Here is a 19070-nt window from a genome sequence, read left to right on the forward strand (position 1 = left end):
TTTACTTAAAAAGTGATGTGTGGGTATTCGCATAATTGCGAGGTTTCTTTCTTACTCTCTCTCTCTCTCTCTCTCTCTGCTTTTCTTCTCAACGGTCTAGGTAAGCGCGAAAAGCGAGCAAGGCCAAAGTGAAGGCAACACGGAGTCCGGCATTGAGTTGTTTGAAGTACGGAGTAACGGGTGATGTAATCATCGGCTCCATCGAGATTTACTTGCTGACGGTAGCAGTTATTTTCCGAAGGAAAATCGTTTAAAAAAAAAAAAAGAAAAATTGTTATAATATTTTTTATTATTTTAATAAAATACGTTCACATTACATTTATTTGTTTCTTTTATTTTTTGCTTCAAAAGCTTCAATTTATCAAAAGAATCGATCTGAAATGGAATATCCTTTAGCTGTATCATCTCTTCCTTTCATTGACTATATATTGAGAAATTCTTTGCGAGCGAAGTGATAAAGCAAACAATATGTTTTTTTTATTATTATAGTATAGGCGATACTATTGACGTACGAACCTTTTTCGTTTCGAATGACAGCTTTGTTCCTCGATGAAGATTGTGCGATTGTGTTCAATAGAGCGGAACACACAACAACTCTTTGGTACAGAAGAGATATCGCAATAATTGACTTATATTGAATGAGAATATTTTTAACATGTTTTTACGTAGTTATAAAATAAACGGCTTTTGTAATTACATTATCTAAAATGAAAAAAATCGATGTTTTTTTATATATTTACGTTAAAAACAAGTTAACTGGATCTTATAAAACAATATTACTTAACTATTTACACAGAAGAAAGTTTACGGTTATTACGTATTAAAAGTTAACGCAAACTTACAAACTTCAAAACTTTGTAAAGTTGAAATTTACACCCCCGCAGTGTTAATTTGCATAAGTACTTGAGTATCTCTTACGCGAAGTTGAAACTTTGCGTCGGGAATAAATACGGAGAATAAATCGTAATGGCGCGCAATATCGCGTCCCCCATTATAGAGTCTTCCGTTGATATCCTGACAAAAATTTCCTATGACTTTGTCTATGATGACTCGGTCATCGATCCCGGGTGAACGTCCGTTGATGCGAACATATATGCAGGCGTCTTCGAGGCCGATAAAAGACTTCGCGCGCCCACATCACTTTTATATCGGTCGTATATAAGTTCCGTGTGTACATTGCGCGTACGGTAACGGTGCGAAGTCTTTAAATCCGGCAATTACGTCATGTTGTACATACGTACGAGTGGAGGGCAGTCTAGATCTAGTTTCATCCGACAAAGGTGGGCGGTTTTGCCACGACACAAATATTCCGTTCCATCCGTCCGTAACAGTCGCGGTACAAATCCGTTTGCTGCATAAATTACCGCCAAAATTGCTGAAATCCCGCGGCGCTTTGGCAACATTCTCACACGCGCTTGTACGACAAAAAGAAGTTAGAAAAGGATCTCTCCATTATTTCGTCGCATTTGTAACGCCATTCTTTCGCCGAATACGTAATGTACGAACAGTTGAATAGAAAATCAACGAGCAATTTTTTACAGATGTTTTATACAGTTTTGCAGAAAACATATATTAAAAAAATACAGAAAGAGCATGTGAAACGATAATTCTTTCTTGTATTTTTATTCTCCATGTTTTGTTTTTCCCCCGATCACATCGTGTTGACGAACAGTCAGCAACCAGGAATTTATTATAAACTTGTAAATTATACCTTTGACTTTTTTTTTAATATTCCGGTTATTGATCGACGTTTACATACATAGCGTTGTTCACGACGTTGCGTTCATCGCCGAAGCGATCGCGAAAGCGATTATTATGCCACATTTTCCCGCCCTGCAATTTCGCGTTCATGCGCAATGCGCAGGAAATATTTCCGGCGTTTCAAAAAACATTTCATACTGCTGTTTAGATGCTGGGAATACATCTCAGAGATCGCTCGATCTACGTCGATTGAATGGAATTTCGAACTTTCTCATTCTGTTGTAGAATTTAAAAACAAACCGAATGTTCAAGTGAAGCTATATTTCTCCGACTTGTCTGCCTAAAAACAAATAGAGCAAAAACAATACAGATGTTAGTCGTTAAAATAAAAAATAAATTTGAAATATATCTACCACATACACGCGCTCTCTTTCTACGTAATAAGAAATTCTACACAAAGAAATTCTGACTTTGTTGAATTCCCGATCACTTGCGTCACCGCTCGCGTATAAACGCGCGAGATCGGCGTTTGCCGCGGATTTGTTTAAGAAAGATACATCGCGCACGCGAATGGGTCTGATGGAATTCGTCTGAGATTTGCCGTGATCGCGTGACCGAAGGTTGTGTACGTCGAAATAAGTGTTTGATTGTTTATCATCGAAATTGTCTGTGTACAATGATCAAATTGCGACGTCTGTAAAAGAAACTCGCGTGGGTTTGGCCTATACCCTGCCAACTACGGAGCCTTGGCTCGCTTCACGTGTAGGCCGCGCAAGTACGATCCGTCCACTTCGGCTCGGTAGGCTTCATTTCGATCAGTGATCGAGCACGATTAAACGTGACGAGATCGCCCGCGTGTATTCGCACGAGATTCGGAACTCTCAGTTGTGGTGGTCGGGTGGTCGCTCGTACCTGGCGTTGAAGTCTCCGGCCAAGATAATGCGGCGGAGACTCGCCTCCGTCCTGCCGCTTGTCGTAAGTCTTGCTTAACTCACCGAGATAATTGCTAACGTGACTTTTACTCAGATATTTTTCAAGTTCTGTCTAACAGTGTAATTTTCTATTTATAATATTGACACTCTTCGTGGTTTTTTGTTACTTCACATCGATGTTATATATTGTTTCCGCGCACGACACAACAGCGCGACTGTAGGTTTTTAAATATTATTTCATGTATTGTTTACATCCGCTTCACTTTACAGATTTTTTTTTGAGTGACAAAATTAAGAAGTGTATTTTTTGAACAAATGCGACTATCATTTGTTTTTGTTCTATTGTTTTAGTAGATTTATTACTACACGTCGGAACAATATAGTTTAAATTAAAAACTAAACTAAATATAGTTTTACTTAAACATTTAGTATATTTTTACAATTCCATGTTTTATAAATATTTTATCTTGTATGCGTTTCGAGAGAAAAACCGTCTCATAATTATTCTCATAATTACTTTGAAGTAAATAATACTCATTAGTTTTAGTATTTGCGACAAATCACGTGCCACGTTATCCAATTAAAAATAAATAACGCAATTAAGCCCCGTGTGTCTTGTTATCGTGCAATAATTGCATCCTTTTATGTTAATTAAAGAGCCTGGATTATTATAACGACGAATAAAGATATTATACTTGAAAATATATTCGAGGTTTTTCCGCTTACGTACGTAATGGCGATGTCTCGTCCGATAAAGTTGATGAGATAAGACGCAAAACAAAGTATAACGACTCAACGAGATTGTCGAGCAGCGGTTTTAACGCGCAATGTCAGACGCGTATCATTCACACACGTCGGGATTACGAGTCGGGATTATGATTTTATCAATTTCCTGGCGCATGAGACCACATCGTGAGAATCTAATTCCGCGTCTGCATTCCCTTGCGAGGATTATTATTGCGTCGCGTGCGAAGTGCAAAACTGTTTGTTTGCACTCGCAAACATTTTTTGCGCAAGTCTTGCGTGAAGAATTCTTTTGATGTTCGAGGACACATCTCGGGGAAGTACATGTCGTGTATATTATTTTTATTGCGCGCTGTACTTTGCTCTGTGCGCGCGTATAATAATCAGAAAAAATTAATAACATTATTATCGGCTTCCCTGTGTTAAAAAACACGCGTACTATAGTTTGAATAATAATTTAACGACACGAAGCGGACATGTGTGAGAGAAATAATGATGATAATTTTTAAAAAAACAGCGACGACTTTCATCGGGACGTAAAGCTACATTATAATTTCATTCATTATTTGCCGCGGCATCCGAAGCGAGAGAACTTTCATTCTTGTTTCCTTTCCAAGTCTTTCTCAATTCTCTTCTCGGTGGTGCTCGAATGGGTCACACAGAAGTGATTGCAACATCTACACGTGTTCTATCGATTTTCGAGTAGCCACTCAAACGATTGTCCGAAATTTCACTTATCAAAAATCGACAATCGCGCGGGTAAGGTACGCCCATTATCGCGCCGGCGCCTATCCACTTCTCTGCTCTCTCGACTCGTAAAAGTGAAAGCACCGCGTTGTAAGCGCGGCAAGCGAAGGAGAAAATACGCGATAGAGGCTCGCTCGAGCGTCAGATCGAACCGGGTTGATCGCGCCGCCGTGTGTTCGCACACACATTCGCAGAGTGATCTCGATACCGGTCATCCAACTTTTTTTTCACGTGTAACGTGAAAACGGGGAAATTTGAATGTCCGCAATCGTGTGAACGGCGTTCGAAACAAAAGTGCTCTTATTCTTAATTCAAAACGAATATTCGTCGATAAACGTTCATTGTTTATTAAAATTTTTCATAGCTCAAAATAATTATCTGTCACAGTTTTGTGATCATTAATATGTGTGTACGTATTGATTCTGATATTTTTTGGGCAACGTTTTGTTTCAGATATAAAGTTACAAAAAAAAGTTACGGAGATTTAAAAAATATCGATCTTTTCGAGATATTTTTTTTTTTTAATCCGCTCGCGCACAATAGAAAAAAAAGTAGTACAGACTCTGGTCAAAAAGACCGGAGTCGCTCTCCTCGGGCCTTTGTTTCAAAGGGACGCGAATGGAGCGCAACTCCCACGCGTCTCGGACAATCGCGAGAGCAATCTTGTTGTTGCTCTCAACGTGTCCTGTGACGGCAGCACGACGTTTCAAAAAGTAGGAAGCAGAGGCGATAGGACGTGCGGGGGTTTTCAATCCGCTGATGATGATGAAAGAGAGAAACGTGTCCGTGATGACGTTCTTCCGCCGGTATTCTTTTTTAATTCTCGCCGAGAAACTTGAAAAGCAAAAAATTTATTCTAACAATGTTCTTTTCCGAAACGTAATCTTCTTTCTGTGTCCATCTCGCGTGTCTAATTTTTTTCAAGCGATCTCATTCACCATTTGTAATCGGCAATCGCTATCGAATCGCGGGTGTGAATAAAACCGATGCGGAGTTTGTTGCAAGATGAAGAAATCGTATTTTGACTTACGTAATGATCAGTATTATTTCTTTTGGCAATTTTAACGTTATTACATCTTTGCAACCCACACATTTTTTGTCGACCTTTCGAGCTTTCTCTATGCGCAAAATCTCAGGCGCGCCGCGTCTCTCGTTTGCATCTCTCCGTTGCGTGGAAATGCAATGCCGTTCACTCTCCGTGTCCTAACTTACGCTCATAGGAAACGGAGAGCCACCGCGGCAAAACCGGATTTCACGCCGTGTTGGAAATCATTTCATCCGAATCGGTGACGATCATCGAAGAACGAAAAAAGTTAATTTTGCAGAGAGAATTTCATTTACTCTTCATTTACCTACCGTTTGTATATGTGTAATTTGTATGCGTGTACATACGTACACGCATGCACATCGGCGGCAAAAACGCTTCAGCGGCGTTTTTTTACAAGCTTCACGCTTTCTCGGCTCAAAAAAAAAAAAAAACAAAAAGAAGAAACATCGATATAATCTCTCAATAGGAGAATCTGTACAATATTAAACCATACATATTCAATTGATGATGATCGCAATGATGCGTCTAAACGTTACGCGTATGAACTTATTCATTTACTTTACTCATATATGTACACCATAATTTTTTTAAAATTATATATATATGTTATATATTATATTATATATTATATATTTACATGTATATTTGTAAATGCGTCTGTTAAAGGCCTTGACTCATACGCGTTTCTTGGAATTGGCGAAATGGAGATTCGTCTACAACAATCCTTCCTTTTCTGTGTTGGGTAGGATGTGTGTAAGCCGGGTAGAAATACATTCGAATTGATTGTTGGAGGTCAATCAATCGAATCAATTGATCAAATCGATTGAAAATGACAATAGTAATGAGTTTTTAGGCCCCTTATTTTAAGTTCCAAACTACATGATTGAAAATGATCGGCCCGGAAAAACAATCCTAATGCGGATTCGAACTTGTAACACCTCCGGGTTCGCAGCCCCTACACTCAGGTTGCGAGGCCAATGGGCCAGTCGGACGATTCTGCAGTTCTGATATTTATTTTCAAAAAAACATATCAGTGTCGAATTTACACGTGCAAAGAGAGAGAGAGAGAAAGAGAGAGAGAGAGAGAGAGAGCGTGTGTCTCTTAATCGTTTATAAACAGTGCGCTATACCAAGTCAAAACTGAGCTTTTTATTAATTACCATAGAATTATATGGCAATTATTAAAACAAAATGAAACCTCGGTTTTTCTCGTTAAAATTTACTTAATAATAAAACATTGACACGCATGTGTCGGTTTTGTGAATACGTTACAAAGCGAAATTTGACAAGATCATTTTTTTTTTTGCGCCGTTTCTGTTGCAAAATAGGAAATGTATCTTCCATCACACGTCGTGTATGCAAAGAAGAGATGCGACGTAGTCATCGACGATTAGTCATCATTTGTTCAATGCGCGCGTTTGAATCGCAACAACGTTGTTTGCGATTATAGCGCAAATGACGAATTCTTCCGGTGACTAAAAAGAACGCCGGGTTGGCGAAGCGTTTATTTCGTCAGATGATTGCGGGTAATGCGAACGATGATTACGGAACGACGATTACTTGACCCAAGAGGATGACGCAAATGTGCGAGATGACATAAAATCCGTTCCTTCCGGCTACCGACAATGTCGCTAAGAACGAACACCATCGACAGAGAATACAAATTGTGTGGGAAACATTATACGACTTGATATATGAAAAATGAGAATATAATGGAAGTTTTTGCGTTCCGGAAGAATGTTGCGTAAAAAAAAACTCTGCATAAATCGAATCTACTTTAATTTACGATTGCATTAAGTGTGTTTTACATTAATATTCCGAATAGTAATCTCGTGCTCGGCGTATATAATTACGGATCGTCATACCTATTTGCGGGAATAAATAGGAATAAACTGTCTGTAATAAAATTTTGTTATAAATATCTAAGTCAAATAATTGCTTTAATCGCATAGAAGTTTTTTTATTGAAGAAGACAGACAGATAGATAGATAAGATACTGCTTTATTTGTAAACCGCTCCGGAAAGAAATCTCCTCTCAAGCGCTATATTTAACAAAATATACACAAGATAAATAAATGAATTAAAATACTGTGAGACATGATATATAAAAATAAAAAGTGAGTGTAGAAAAGAAAATAAAATAACATAAAATTAAATAAAAATAAACATAACAAAAGTAACAGAAGTAAACATAATGAAATATAAAAACAAAACAATAAAAATAAAATATATTTGGAAAATGAACAGAGAGAGAATACGATGTGTTTTTGTAATAATATTGAAAAATTGACACGGTATCCTACTTAAAATTGGTCATTTTTTCTATCATTCAGAAATAGATTGTGAGATCAGTTAAATAGAAATAAGTCTCTTTACAAAGCTATCGATTTACATTTTACATATATTAGTTGCGTATCAAATTGCGTAGTAATTACATGTCGAGATGTGTGACGATTTCTCACAACATACATCTCGAGACAGACATTTTTCTTTCTCACGAGACTTCGCGATTTTTCACATCGTTTAACATAAATCTTACAATGCAATTTTCTGCCGTCTTCCTCAACATTTATTGCTCCAGGATTGCTATTTGTGATCGGCGATTACGTGTGAATGTAAGCAGCTGTCAGTCATGCGAAACTAATTAAAAATCCGAGACTCGTGACCAAGCCCAATACTGGTTTTTCTTGACAATAGCTGATGTTTAATAGCTGAGAAACGATATGCACACACTTTGAAGCGTGTGTTTCTAACAACAAAGTTAAAAATCGCGCAAAACAATTTAAAAATAACATCGAAACGTCTTCTCTCCGATTTATTTCCTTTCTTCTCAAGCTTTCAAACAATCGTTCTTTTCCATCAAATTTTTTTATATTGAATTTAAGACACAAATTAATATTCTACAATATATTAATTAAAAAATAATTCTATATTAAATAAAAATACCTAGTTTTCGGCCTGAATGAATTAACACACAAAGTAAAGTCTTTCTCAGTGGAAGATGCGCTCTCAGTATCTTATAAGGAATCGAAGCGGTAACCCTTTACGTCATTCGCGAGGATCGGCACGGAATCACGTGCGGCGTGTGCACAACAAGCGATTACGCGTGCTTACCAAGCGCTATAATATAATTCCTCGTCTTGGAAATGTACACGCACGCGTAACACGCATACGAATGTGGAGTACTCTCTTAGTCGAGTAGCGGCGGCGATGCGTGTGTGGTGGGCGGGCGCGGTCTTGATCGTCGTCAGGAAAAACGATCTCGCGCGGCGGGCTCTTTCACGGAGGGGGATGGTCGCGAGGGAAGGAGCGTAGATCCGTCGTTAGAGGCACTGTGTTGCGGATCTGAAAATCCAGAGACACCGCCGGTACTCTCAGTCACAGTATCGCGTCGTCTCGGTCCACTTCGACGACATCGACAAAGCAGCCGATGACTCGTCGACGTCATCGTTCTCTTCCGCTTCGCCTCGCCGTCCGGTCCGCGAAAGTGTTTCTTCTTTCCGACTCCCGGTGCGGTTTTAAACACGCCACGTGCCTCCGATGTCAAGTTCCGATGACTGAAACAGGGCAGATTTTCTTTGTCCGTCGGTGAGGACTGTAATTAAAATTCAAACGGGAGAATTTTGCTTGAGAAATAAAGAGGAAACGTTTCGTCTCGACGACTGCTGCAAGACGACGAAGAGGAAATTCGAAGAAAGTTTGTTGCACTGTATTTTACTTGTGAGCACCAGCGTGGCCATGATTTTGCGAACCTGCCTCTGCCTGAATCTCCTAGTGGTAGGATTTAACGAAAATTTATTTATCTCTCTTTAATACAGATATGATTAATGTATAAAGATATATAATTATATTTTTAACGCGTGATGTATATCTATAACATTAATTTTATTCAGCGCGAAAAGCTATTTATATCTAAAGTTAGACTTAAACTCTATTTTAATATACTAAAAAAAGTCAATCTCGTTCTGATTCATTGAACTCTGATGTCATCCACATCTCGCCAACAAGAATTAAATTAACATAATTTTATGTTTTTGTACATAAAGAATACATAATTAAAATAGAATAATTTACATCAGTGAATGGTAAATTGTTTAGTATTAACATAAGTAAAATTGGAAGAGATCTTCATATTTTCAAAAAAAACAGTTACTCATCTTTGCGTGAAATTTGCATTTTTACGAGTGTTTAGCGAATTGTCACTGACATTGAGACTTTATATTGACGCCACTTCAAGATTCTCGGTTGAATGAAGCGCCGGTCGTGAACCGGTGATTATGCGCGGTCTCTTAAATCATCCGGTAGCAAATAAATCGACAAAACAACCTGTGCCACGTAATCTCGCTATTTTCAGAATTATAAAATAAAATAAATCGTAGCTACAACATGACATTGACATTGGCAATAAAATTGTCTCGAATCGCGAAAAGATTAAAAATGATAAAAAGTATATAAGATTGAGTTTTTATAAATTTTTATTACAAAAGACTAAAATATAGAATAAAATATAGAAATATGTTTGCTTCTTGCTAAAATATTACATTAAAAAAAAAGATAAAAACTGTATATATGTAATATATTCTATATCTACATGTAATACAGTCTTACAGTTAGTTCTCTCTGAAGCACTGCGACACGAAGCTTTACAAATTTTATAAACCGTCGGAATAAAATTTGCGATACAAATTGCAAAAAAAAAAATAAAAAATAAAAAATCTCAAAAACGGTGCGAGTCAGATTGTTAAGAGAGCGTATACGCGATACTTAGCGTATATTTAACGATGACGAGTTTCCAATTCACATTCGCCGCAACTCACATTCGCGAGTCAGTGAGGAGGCCGCTCTGTGATTGTGCACCACGTGTCAAGCGCGATTTATATCGCGCGTATATTCACGTCATCGCGCGAAACACGGTATGCTCCGTCAAAACTGACAGGCGCTCATGAAAGTCGATGTGTTCGAGAATACATATGCGTATCGTGAAAGAGGTACCGGCGGCTTCTCTCCATTCCTCTGTGCTTCGGGAGAGTTCGATGCACGAGCGCCGTGTACCGTGAAGATCGCGTGCACAAGAAGTGTAACAAGAAGAGGACGTTTCTCTCTCGGCCACCGAATCACACACACACACACACACATACAAACAAAGACTCGTGCGTGACCAAGAATGTAAACCAGATGCACAATCAATAAACTCAGCTGTTAAATCGTGTAAATTGAAAATCTTTGTTGTCTATTTGACACGTATGTACAAGATAAATTATATTATTCTGATGTTTCTTTTTTTTGAACTGACGTAGAGAGAGAATTAGAGAACAGCTCTGTTTTATCATCGCTAAATATGCGGTGAGAAGTTAAATATGGATCGCTAACCTACATAAGAGGTGCGCGCTAATTGAACTTTCTGAGAATAAAACGCAGCGTGACAACTACTACTTTCCAAACCAACAAATATTGTCTCTTTTAATTTTTTTTTTTTTTTTTATTGTTTTTTTTTATATCACAAATTGCAACAGAGTTAATTGAAACGTCTTGGAAAACGTACGATATTAGATACATAAATTATGCAGATAATTACATTAGCTTGTCGAAGAAGTTCTGTGGTGATACACGGTATAATACGACATTGCTCTCCGAATAAATATATTCTATAGATTGTGCGTGTGTGTGTCGCAAGTACTTCGAGACGAAATTACGCGAGGATAATTAATATCGTGCATTCCGAATATAAATTAGCGCGCGTTCGTGCGAAGGCCACGATGCACGCGCGTTCATGAAACGCCGACGCTCCTCGAATATCAAGTAAGTCGCAAACGAGATCGCGAGATCATTAGTCACATACCACAGGCGACACGATCTACAATTGTGTCGACTCGTAATAGTAGAATTGTATTCAAGATGCCACCAACGTGCTGCTCCTTGCGTATGACAAACGCAAGAAGTATTTTCGAAATTCCGAGAGACTGCATTTGAATAATATTGAAATTTTCTTTCAAAAATACAGTTTTAATAACAATTGAAATTCTATAAAAGTTAAAACAACATAATAATTCGCAATAATAAAACAAATAAAAGTTCAAATCTTCAAAAGTTCAAATTTTCAGTTCAAATTGCACTATTTTGTTGTTATTAAATGGGTGCTTCTTATTTTTTTTGTTTTAGTTTTGCATTATTATAGTTTTGCACGTTATTATAAAATCGACAAAGCGTCGCGTTCTTTCTACGCTTATAAAAAAATGCTGAATTGATTAACCGATATAGAAATATGTCAGTGTCACCTTAATTAATTAATCACGACAATCGCAAAATTGAGGAGATCTTCTAATATCTCTTTCTCGCTAATTAATCGTTCGCGTGTGCAATTAGCGTGGCCAATTTCCCTTTCATGAGCACCGAATTCATTGTCGGCCACCACCAATGTCGCCAATTTCCCGGGTGCAACTTAATTACAGTCGCTAGATTATATCACATGATTATAAGCACGTGAGAATACCTCACGCGGGTATTTTTAATGAGAGACGAGAGATCGCGCGCGCGAAGAGATGGAAAACAACGGAAGCGAGCGAAAGGAGCTGCTATTGCGGCGGCGGCGGCGGCGGCGACGGCGGCGGCGGCGGCTTCTGTGCAAAGGTGAAATCACCGTGACCGACAACCGACAGACAATGGACGGTGCAATAATAATTTAGCGGGTTAATCGCGCGACCTGGACAAGACCTAACCTCGTGCAGAATCGCCGGCCGAAACGGTCGGACTTTCCTTTGAGTCATGAATGGAAATTGATGCGTGCTGGCGGGAAGAGAAGCGCGCTTTTAGACTCGCCGTAGATTCCTAAGAATCGCATGCTAAATTTTGTCTACGTAAATGAAAATCGTAGTAGTGTGCTGCCTGAGTCCTTGATACACAACGCAATTTATTCCCTGCGTCTCTTCTCGATTGTTTACGGTCCCAAGCCTGAGGACGCAATTATCTGTAAAATAACTCTTTCACCGCAGCGCGCGCGGTTCAAGAGTGCGGCGAGAGATTCATTCTCTTCGTCGTAAAATATTAAATTGTATGCTTTCTCATGTTGCGAACCTCGCTCGCGCGTGCATTCCGCGGACGCAGACGGAAAATCAGTAAAACTTCTGTTAACTTTAATCGATGTCCGATGTGGGAACGTTTGTGATTTATTCTTTCATTCGAAATTTCGCTTCGCGCGTTATTAGGAGAATAACACGTAACGGTTCACACGTTTGTAAATACGACTATATTTTTTAAACAGTTTTTGTGAAATTAGACAATCCGTTGTATTTGACGAGATTCATATTTTTCTTTCGACGTCAATCTCTCGATATCGTTGAAGAGAAGAAAGACATTTCCGCTCGGAAGAAAATTAATGCTTGCTCCCGCGAGCTCTGTAATTTCAACAGAGACAGAAAGAGGAAAAGCGTTCGCGGTTCCGGGGCCAGAATAAAAGCGAACCACGAGAGAATCCCGGAAAAGAAAAGCTTACTCGTCCTACACAAAAGTTAATTAAAACGACAAGAGATTTACTCTGAAATACTTTTAAAAACTTTTTTCATTACGAGGCAACATTTTTGCACGTTTTGTGCATCGAATTTAAATGGAGATCGCGTTAAATAATCAACTTACGTAAATCAAACTCGTCTGAGATGAATTATTACAGAAAATTACATTCTGTCTGTGGTGCGACACGAAAGTCGCGATATATACTCAAGGATAATTTCGTTTCAAGGATATCGATCCGAGTCCGATGACTCTCTCACAATAACGAGCACTTTTTAAATCAAAGTACTGCCTCGCAGCAATAAAGTCATGAACCAGTTTCAAGGATATCGAGCAATATCAGCGGCGCGAGGATTCTTCTTAGCGAGGAGATGCGGCAATATGTATATACGACAGTGTATTAAAGGCGCACACACGACACGTGAAGAAGGTCCAAGGTCCTTCGTGGCATGCCTTGACTTCGCCATAAAACGTAACTTCGCTCTCGCGAGAGGGAAACTTGCGAAGCTCCTTATCGCCGAGTCGGAGAGTGACTTATAATCTCTCTAGCCCCGTAATAAATATCCCCACACTTAGCATGTGATTACGTCTCTTTTGTTTTGCATTCTAACATTAGTAGAAGAAAATGTTCGCGAGGAAACATCCGCACAATTATTGTGCAATGAAAAATCGTTCAAATTTAGTGGAAATTTTTATTTGTACAGGAAAAATTACCCGCGTAAAATTTATAACAATATAATCGAGACATATTATATATTATATTACTTTTTATTCCCGTTTTCTATTTTTTCTCCAAAAGCATATGATTGTTCCTTCTACGAAATTACGATGCGTAATACGTCGGCCCTACACGCTCGGTCAGCCTGACATCTCTTAATATGGACCGACGAGAGAGGCGGACCTCTCGTGGTCTTGGTCAATCCCACGCAAAATCCGTGCGCGAATAGAAGGGATAAGTATCTCTTACGTGACCGTCGCGCGCGTTTGTTGTTGCGCGCTAGCAATGTTTCCCCGCAAACGATATGAAAGCCGCACACACCGCCGCCGTGGAAGACATTGCATTTCTCGCGTGGTCGGAATTATTGCGATGCGACATTGTATACATTTCTGCGGTTGAAACAAGCGAATGGAAACCTAGCTTCGTAAATGAAGGTTTGTGTGTTCTGGAATTTTTGTAAAACTTTTATTCCCGAAACCTAAAAAAAGACGTGAATAATCATGACTCCAAGAACCAGTCTATGAGTTTCCAGTTTTTTTTTTTTTTTTTTTTAACAACGATGACCGTTAAACTTTGAGGTGTTTTTTTTATCATTCAAGTCACTCGCCTAAGCGCGCAAAGAGAAAACAGATTGTGTAATTATCACACATTTGTCGAATGTCATCGGAAAAATCAAGTTTTCCTCGTACAATTTGTTTCTCTGATATGATCAATATTCATGACACTCTCTGTTACACGCACTCGCCTCGAGTCTACTTCAGTACAAAAAATTGATATGAGAAGATCTTTTTTTTTTTGTGACATCTGTATTAACTTTCGAACCTCGATCGTGAGCTCGATGATAATCGCAAAAAAATAAATAGAACGGGAAACACAATTTCCTCGGAACGTTTAACGTGCAATGTGTGCGTATATATATGCACATTGCACGCGGAAACATTTTCCCACGACTCAAGACAAGCGACAATATGAACTCCCTCAACCGTTATTGATGCGATACGTGTGTGCTCATAAACGAGAGAGAACCTAGAAAATGCCGCCGCTAAACGTCTGGCGAAATAAAGTGCGGCCGTTTCGAGTTGCCCGGCTAAGTCTCCGAAGTCACACACTCGAACGTTGTCTTTCATCTCGTCTCTCTCGGGTCGTAACGCCGTAAATGGAGTGATTACGGACAACCGGCGCGCGAAGCGGAATATGCGGCTGCCGCGCCTACAAACAGCCGTGGTAGATTGCGAAGAAAGAGAAGACGAGAGTCCGTGTGGTCCGAGGAGAAACGACGCTGACTAATCGCTCGCCGAGGAATATCCCGCGCGCAATTGCGGTCCGCACCACGTCCCTTGCTCGGTGTCCTTGTTATCACTGCGGGTTCGTGCCCGTAAACCTTAATAACTCGTTGATTGTTTGAACTTCTCACGCGACACTTGAGCAAAACGTTTCACGTTCCGCGACGAAGACGTCAGTTGAGACAATAATTGTTTTATTTTAAAAGAGTGTCGCTCGAAACTATTTGAGCAGATTTTTTTTTACACTTACAGGTTTCGGCCCTGTGTCTGACAGCGGACGAGATCGAGGCGCAGAGAAGCGGCTGGAATCTAAATCCCAACACGCAGTATCACATTCAGACCGATGAGGGTCCGGAAAGATTTTTTCGCTTTCAAACGTCGAACGGTCAATACAGGAAGGAGAAGAGACTGGCCGACGGCACGGTGATCGGCACCGAAGGCTGGCTCGATCCTCTCGGATATTTACGACTGAAGGATTACATTGCGGATCACGAGGGATTTCGGATACTAAGGTAGATCGAGCGAAAATAAAATTAATTAATAGCGATATAATTAGATTCGAGCGCGACTCCGTTATATCCCGATGATTTTTCAGATCGAAGATGGTCTACGTGGGTAAGGATCGACCCATACAGGACGCGGTGGCCGAGACAAAGAAGGTTCCGGCGCAGACTGGCGTCTTGGCCAGACCCAAAAGACCGCCCAATCCGTTCAGGTAAAACGGATGTTGAATTAAAAAAATATACAGTTACATTCGCTATTAAGTTTCTAAAAATAATATCAAACTTCGTGTCACAACGCGCATTCTTCTAAATAAGTTAGTAAAAAAAAAAAACACCTTTTCTGCAGACGACCAGACCCCAATGCCATCGTGCCGCTGTCTGGCAACGACATCACCTCCGGTTATTACACTCCGACGACCATCCGACCACGACCGATCAACTTCACGCCCATCGCGGGCAACGATTATTACTCGAATCGACCGGGATATTCGTCCGGACTGCAGAGTTTGGACTATCATCGACCGCAATCTGCTTACTATCGCGGATCTCGACGGCAACCGACGCAGATCCTCGAGGCTCCCTACGATTCCGCGATCGGCGGTTCCTCCGTCCGGCCGAGCTACCGATCTCCCATTTCTCGTAGCAACGCGGATTATCCGCCTTACGACGGGACTCACAGCACGGCGAACGGTTTCCAGTACTATCTGCGCCGACATTATCACGAGGAGGAGCGGGAGCCCGACGGCAACAACGTCGGATCGTTCGGTTACATCGATCCGTTCGGCATCAGACGGGTGATTTATTACAAGACGGATCCGCAGACCGGCGGTTTTCTACACAAGAAGAACAATCGATACGTCGGATTCAACGCGACGCCGTACGATCCGCGCCCGCCCGATCTGTCGAGAACGCGACTCTCGAGAGGAGCGGCGAAAGCCACGTAACAAAGTTCCCTCGTCGTTGTATCGCTTCGCTGCCGTTGTTTGTCGCTCGTCATCTGATATCGCGTCGACGCTGGCTTTCGCCGCGCTCTTGGACTGCCTCGGTTCGACCCGATGATCTCGACAACGAGACACACAACCCTCGCTCGTCGCATCGAACCGCCGCTGCCTCGTCGTCGACGTTCTCTCTCTCTCTTTCTCGAGAATGAAATCCCGTCGCCGATTTTCCGGCCGTCGTTGAAGAGAAAAGGAGAACGAATGCTGAAGATCGATAATCTAGATGCTTCGCGAAGAAGAATAAGGTTTCTCGTTGTCGCGCGGAGGATTCCCCGTCAGAAATTGCTCGGCGTGTTTCCCGAGGTGCCACGACATGGATTTCGTTCTCATGCACCGAGTTCGCGATATCATCGCAGTCGTCGGTATTGTCCGAGATGATACAGTGTGTGCGTTTCCACACACACAGGAATCGATGAAAACAGGGAGACAATGCACACGAAAGTAGTAGTTCTCTGGAAGAAACTGAGAGATATACATAAAACGCGCGACTTTTCGCGTCATCGAGAACCCTTGCGAGAGAACGCTTCCTTGAATTCGTCGTCGTTGTTTCTTGTCTTTGTTCCATTCATTATCGCGATCAGATGATCGGGACATCGCGCGCGAGAAGACGAGACGTTAGATGCCATGTTGGACTATATATACGTAAGTGTAGTTTTCAGGGAAGCGCAGTGGGACTTCCTTGAAAAAAAAGAAAAAAAAAAAAAAAGACAGAAGAAAATTATAGAATAACGTCGGACGCGCAATGTTCGCCAACTTTTCCACTTGCGTCATCGATTTGTGAAGCGTGCGAACGAACACTCGCGCATGGCATTGTCTCTTCGCGTGTAAAACTTTTTTCTAGCAAGTACAAGATAGCAGTTTTCTTCTCCGAGTACAAGATATGTAGTTTATAAAAACATTTTCTCACTCAGGCTGTAACAAACACACCGGCGACACTTATAACAGCGAGATTTTTTTAAGAAAACTAGTTTTTGCGACACGGTTGTCTGTGTAACAATCGTAGTGAGTATCGTATAAATTAATTTTTACATCGCCTTATCGGCGATTTTTTTTTGTTCTTGGCGAATATTGAGCTAACGACGAGAAAATCCCACCTGCCGAATCAAAATACGAAGAACGGCCAGATACACTTTGGCGCGAGCGGATCGAACGCATCTAATCCCGCGCGGTGCGCTTTAATTTTATTCTAGCGATAGTGTTTACGCTAAAAGCCGCTTCGTTAATCACGGGATAGGATTAACGAGTGAATAGATAAATCGCTTAACTACGTCCGACACATATAAATGTAGACATCGCGCACTGTAATGATTAATTAAGCGGCGGCAGATCCGGAAATTCCATAATAGCTTCCTATCGCCGATTCCTGACGCTAATGTAGTTACTTTTTTAGTTCGTAACGCGAGCATTTTTTTTTTTTTTTTTTTTTACGCGCCAATTTCTCGCGATCTGCCGCGCGACGAACGAGATCCGCTCGTGCCAAACAGCGAAGGAGCCTCGTTAATACAGTTAATCGTTAAGTCAAATCTCTCGTCGCGACAAAGGTGCTGTTCTTTTGAAGTAAAAGTTTGCGCACACTTTCCGTTGTTTCGTTGTTGCGATGAGAACCGTGCCGTTCCACTCTGTGCGCGTAGTCAATTGTCGTCGATTTTCGCGGACCAACGCTCTCCGCGCGAACGAAACGTGAATTATCATCACCGACGTTTGCAATAAAAAGGCGGAGTAAGATTTACATATGTGTGTAAGATATATATCGCGCGGCATCTCGTACGCGCTTAACTTATTTTTTATACACGTACGTGTTTTATTAATTATAATACACACACATACGCGAAAGCGAGCATCAACACGCACGCGTGGAACGTGTCAGGGCTCTTGTGATATCGAGCAACTCTTTACACGAAGAAAATGAAGTAAATAAAAAAATTTGTTTAACACAGAAGTGCTGTTTCGGAAAAGATAAGATTACACGATGAGAAAGTGTAACGAGAATTTAAGACTCTGCACGATATTACGAACTTACTGTAATTACTAAAATTTCAATTTAATTATTGTATTCGGATTGTTTTTTTTTAAATCATTACATGTTGTGTATAATACTTTGCGTATATAATGGGACGCGTTTGCGCGCTACGTTCGCAAATTGTTTTTCGAAATAAGTTTTACATTTTTAGTAACGGGTCTTCGGTGCGTGCAAATTATCGAACATTTTTTAACATTGACGAATATATCGGATAGCTAATGCTAATGAGCTTTTTGAGCGAGAGTTGTTTCGAAAAGTAATTAAACTAGTTTTAATCTTACAAAAACTGTTGATAGATTTCCCCGGCCCGAGATAAGCTGCCGAATGAAAATCCTTGACACCAGAGGATCAATGTCCGCCTTCGCTCGGACGATTGGTTTTGCGAAAGTGAAAGTTTATGAATTTTTGTCTCTTAACTCTTTCATAGATTTTTTTTTTTTTTAATAATACTTATAGCTCTCTTAAAACAATTGTTGATTCTTTGCGGTTAAACGTAACTGACTTTTGTGTAAGAAGAAGAACGATATATCTCTCACACGTGACGTATATGCTAATTCGAAATATTTATTCATAGCGTCACGCGTGAGACAGTCGCTGAACGCGCGCATGGGTCTCCTCGTGTCGCGTGTACATGATCGTGTAACGGTACAGAACGCAACGTGCATGAAAAAAAAAAAAAACACACCGGCTTATCTGTTTATCCGATTTTTTTATTATACTATTTAAAGTTTCACCGACCTTGACGAGCGTTACCTCGCGAAAAGTTTCACCGACCTCGGAGAGCGAGCTCTCATTTTCCTCCTCCTCCTCCTCCTCTCCGAGGAGCACGAAGACTGACGCCTTTATAGATTCGTACTCAAAACTAATGTGTAC

The 19070-nt window shown here is 40.4% G+C and overlaps 1 protein-coding gene across 2 annotated transcripts; it reads left to right on the forward strand.

Annotated features, from left to right (window-relative positions):
- The first annotated feature begins 2539 nt into the window (after positions 1–2539).
- LOC109857466 lies at positions 2540–18877 on the forward strand. Of its 2 annotated transcripts, none has more exons than XM_020433775.1 (4): positions 2540–2676; positions 14929–15188; positions 15272–15391; positions 15526–18877. In XM_020433775.1, the coding sequence occupies exons 1-4, from the start codon at positions 2641–2643 to the stop codon at positions 16121–16123; spliced, it is 1014 nt and encodes a 337-aa protein (XP_020289364.1). In that variant the 5' UTR covers positions 2540–2640; the 3' UTR covers positions 16124–18877. The 2 variants fall into 2 exon arrangements, with proteins under 2 accessions (XP_020289364.1, XP_020289363.1); XM_020433774.1 differs by lacking the exon at positions 2540–2676 and adding an exon at positions 8431–8949.
- The last annotated feature ends 193 nt before the right edge of the window (positions 18878–19070 follow it).

Source organism: Pseudomyrmex gracilis, unplaced genomic scaffold (assembly GCF_002006095.1).
Source record: "Pseudomyrmex gracilis isolate BER0280 unplaced genomic scaffold, ASM200609v1 scaffold_160, whole genome shotgun sequence".
NCBI classification, from domain to species: Eukaryota; Metazoa; Arthropoda; class Insecta; order Hymenoptera; family Formicidae; genus Pseudomyrmex; species Pseudomyrmex gracilis.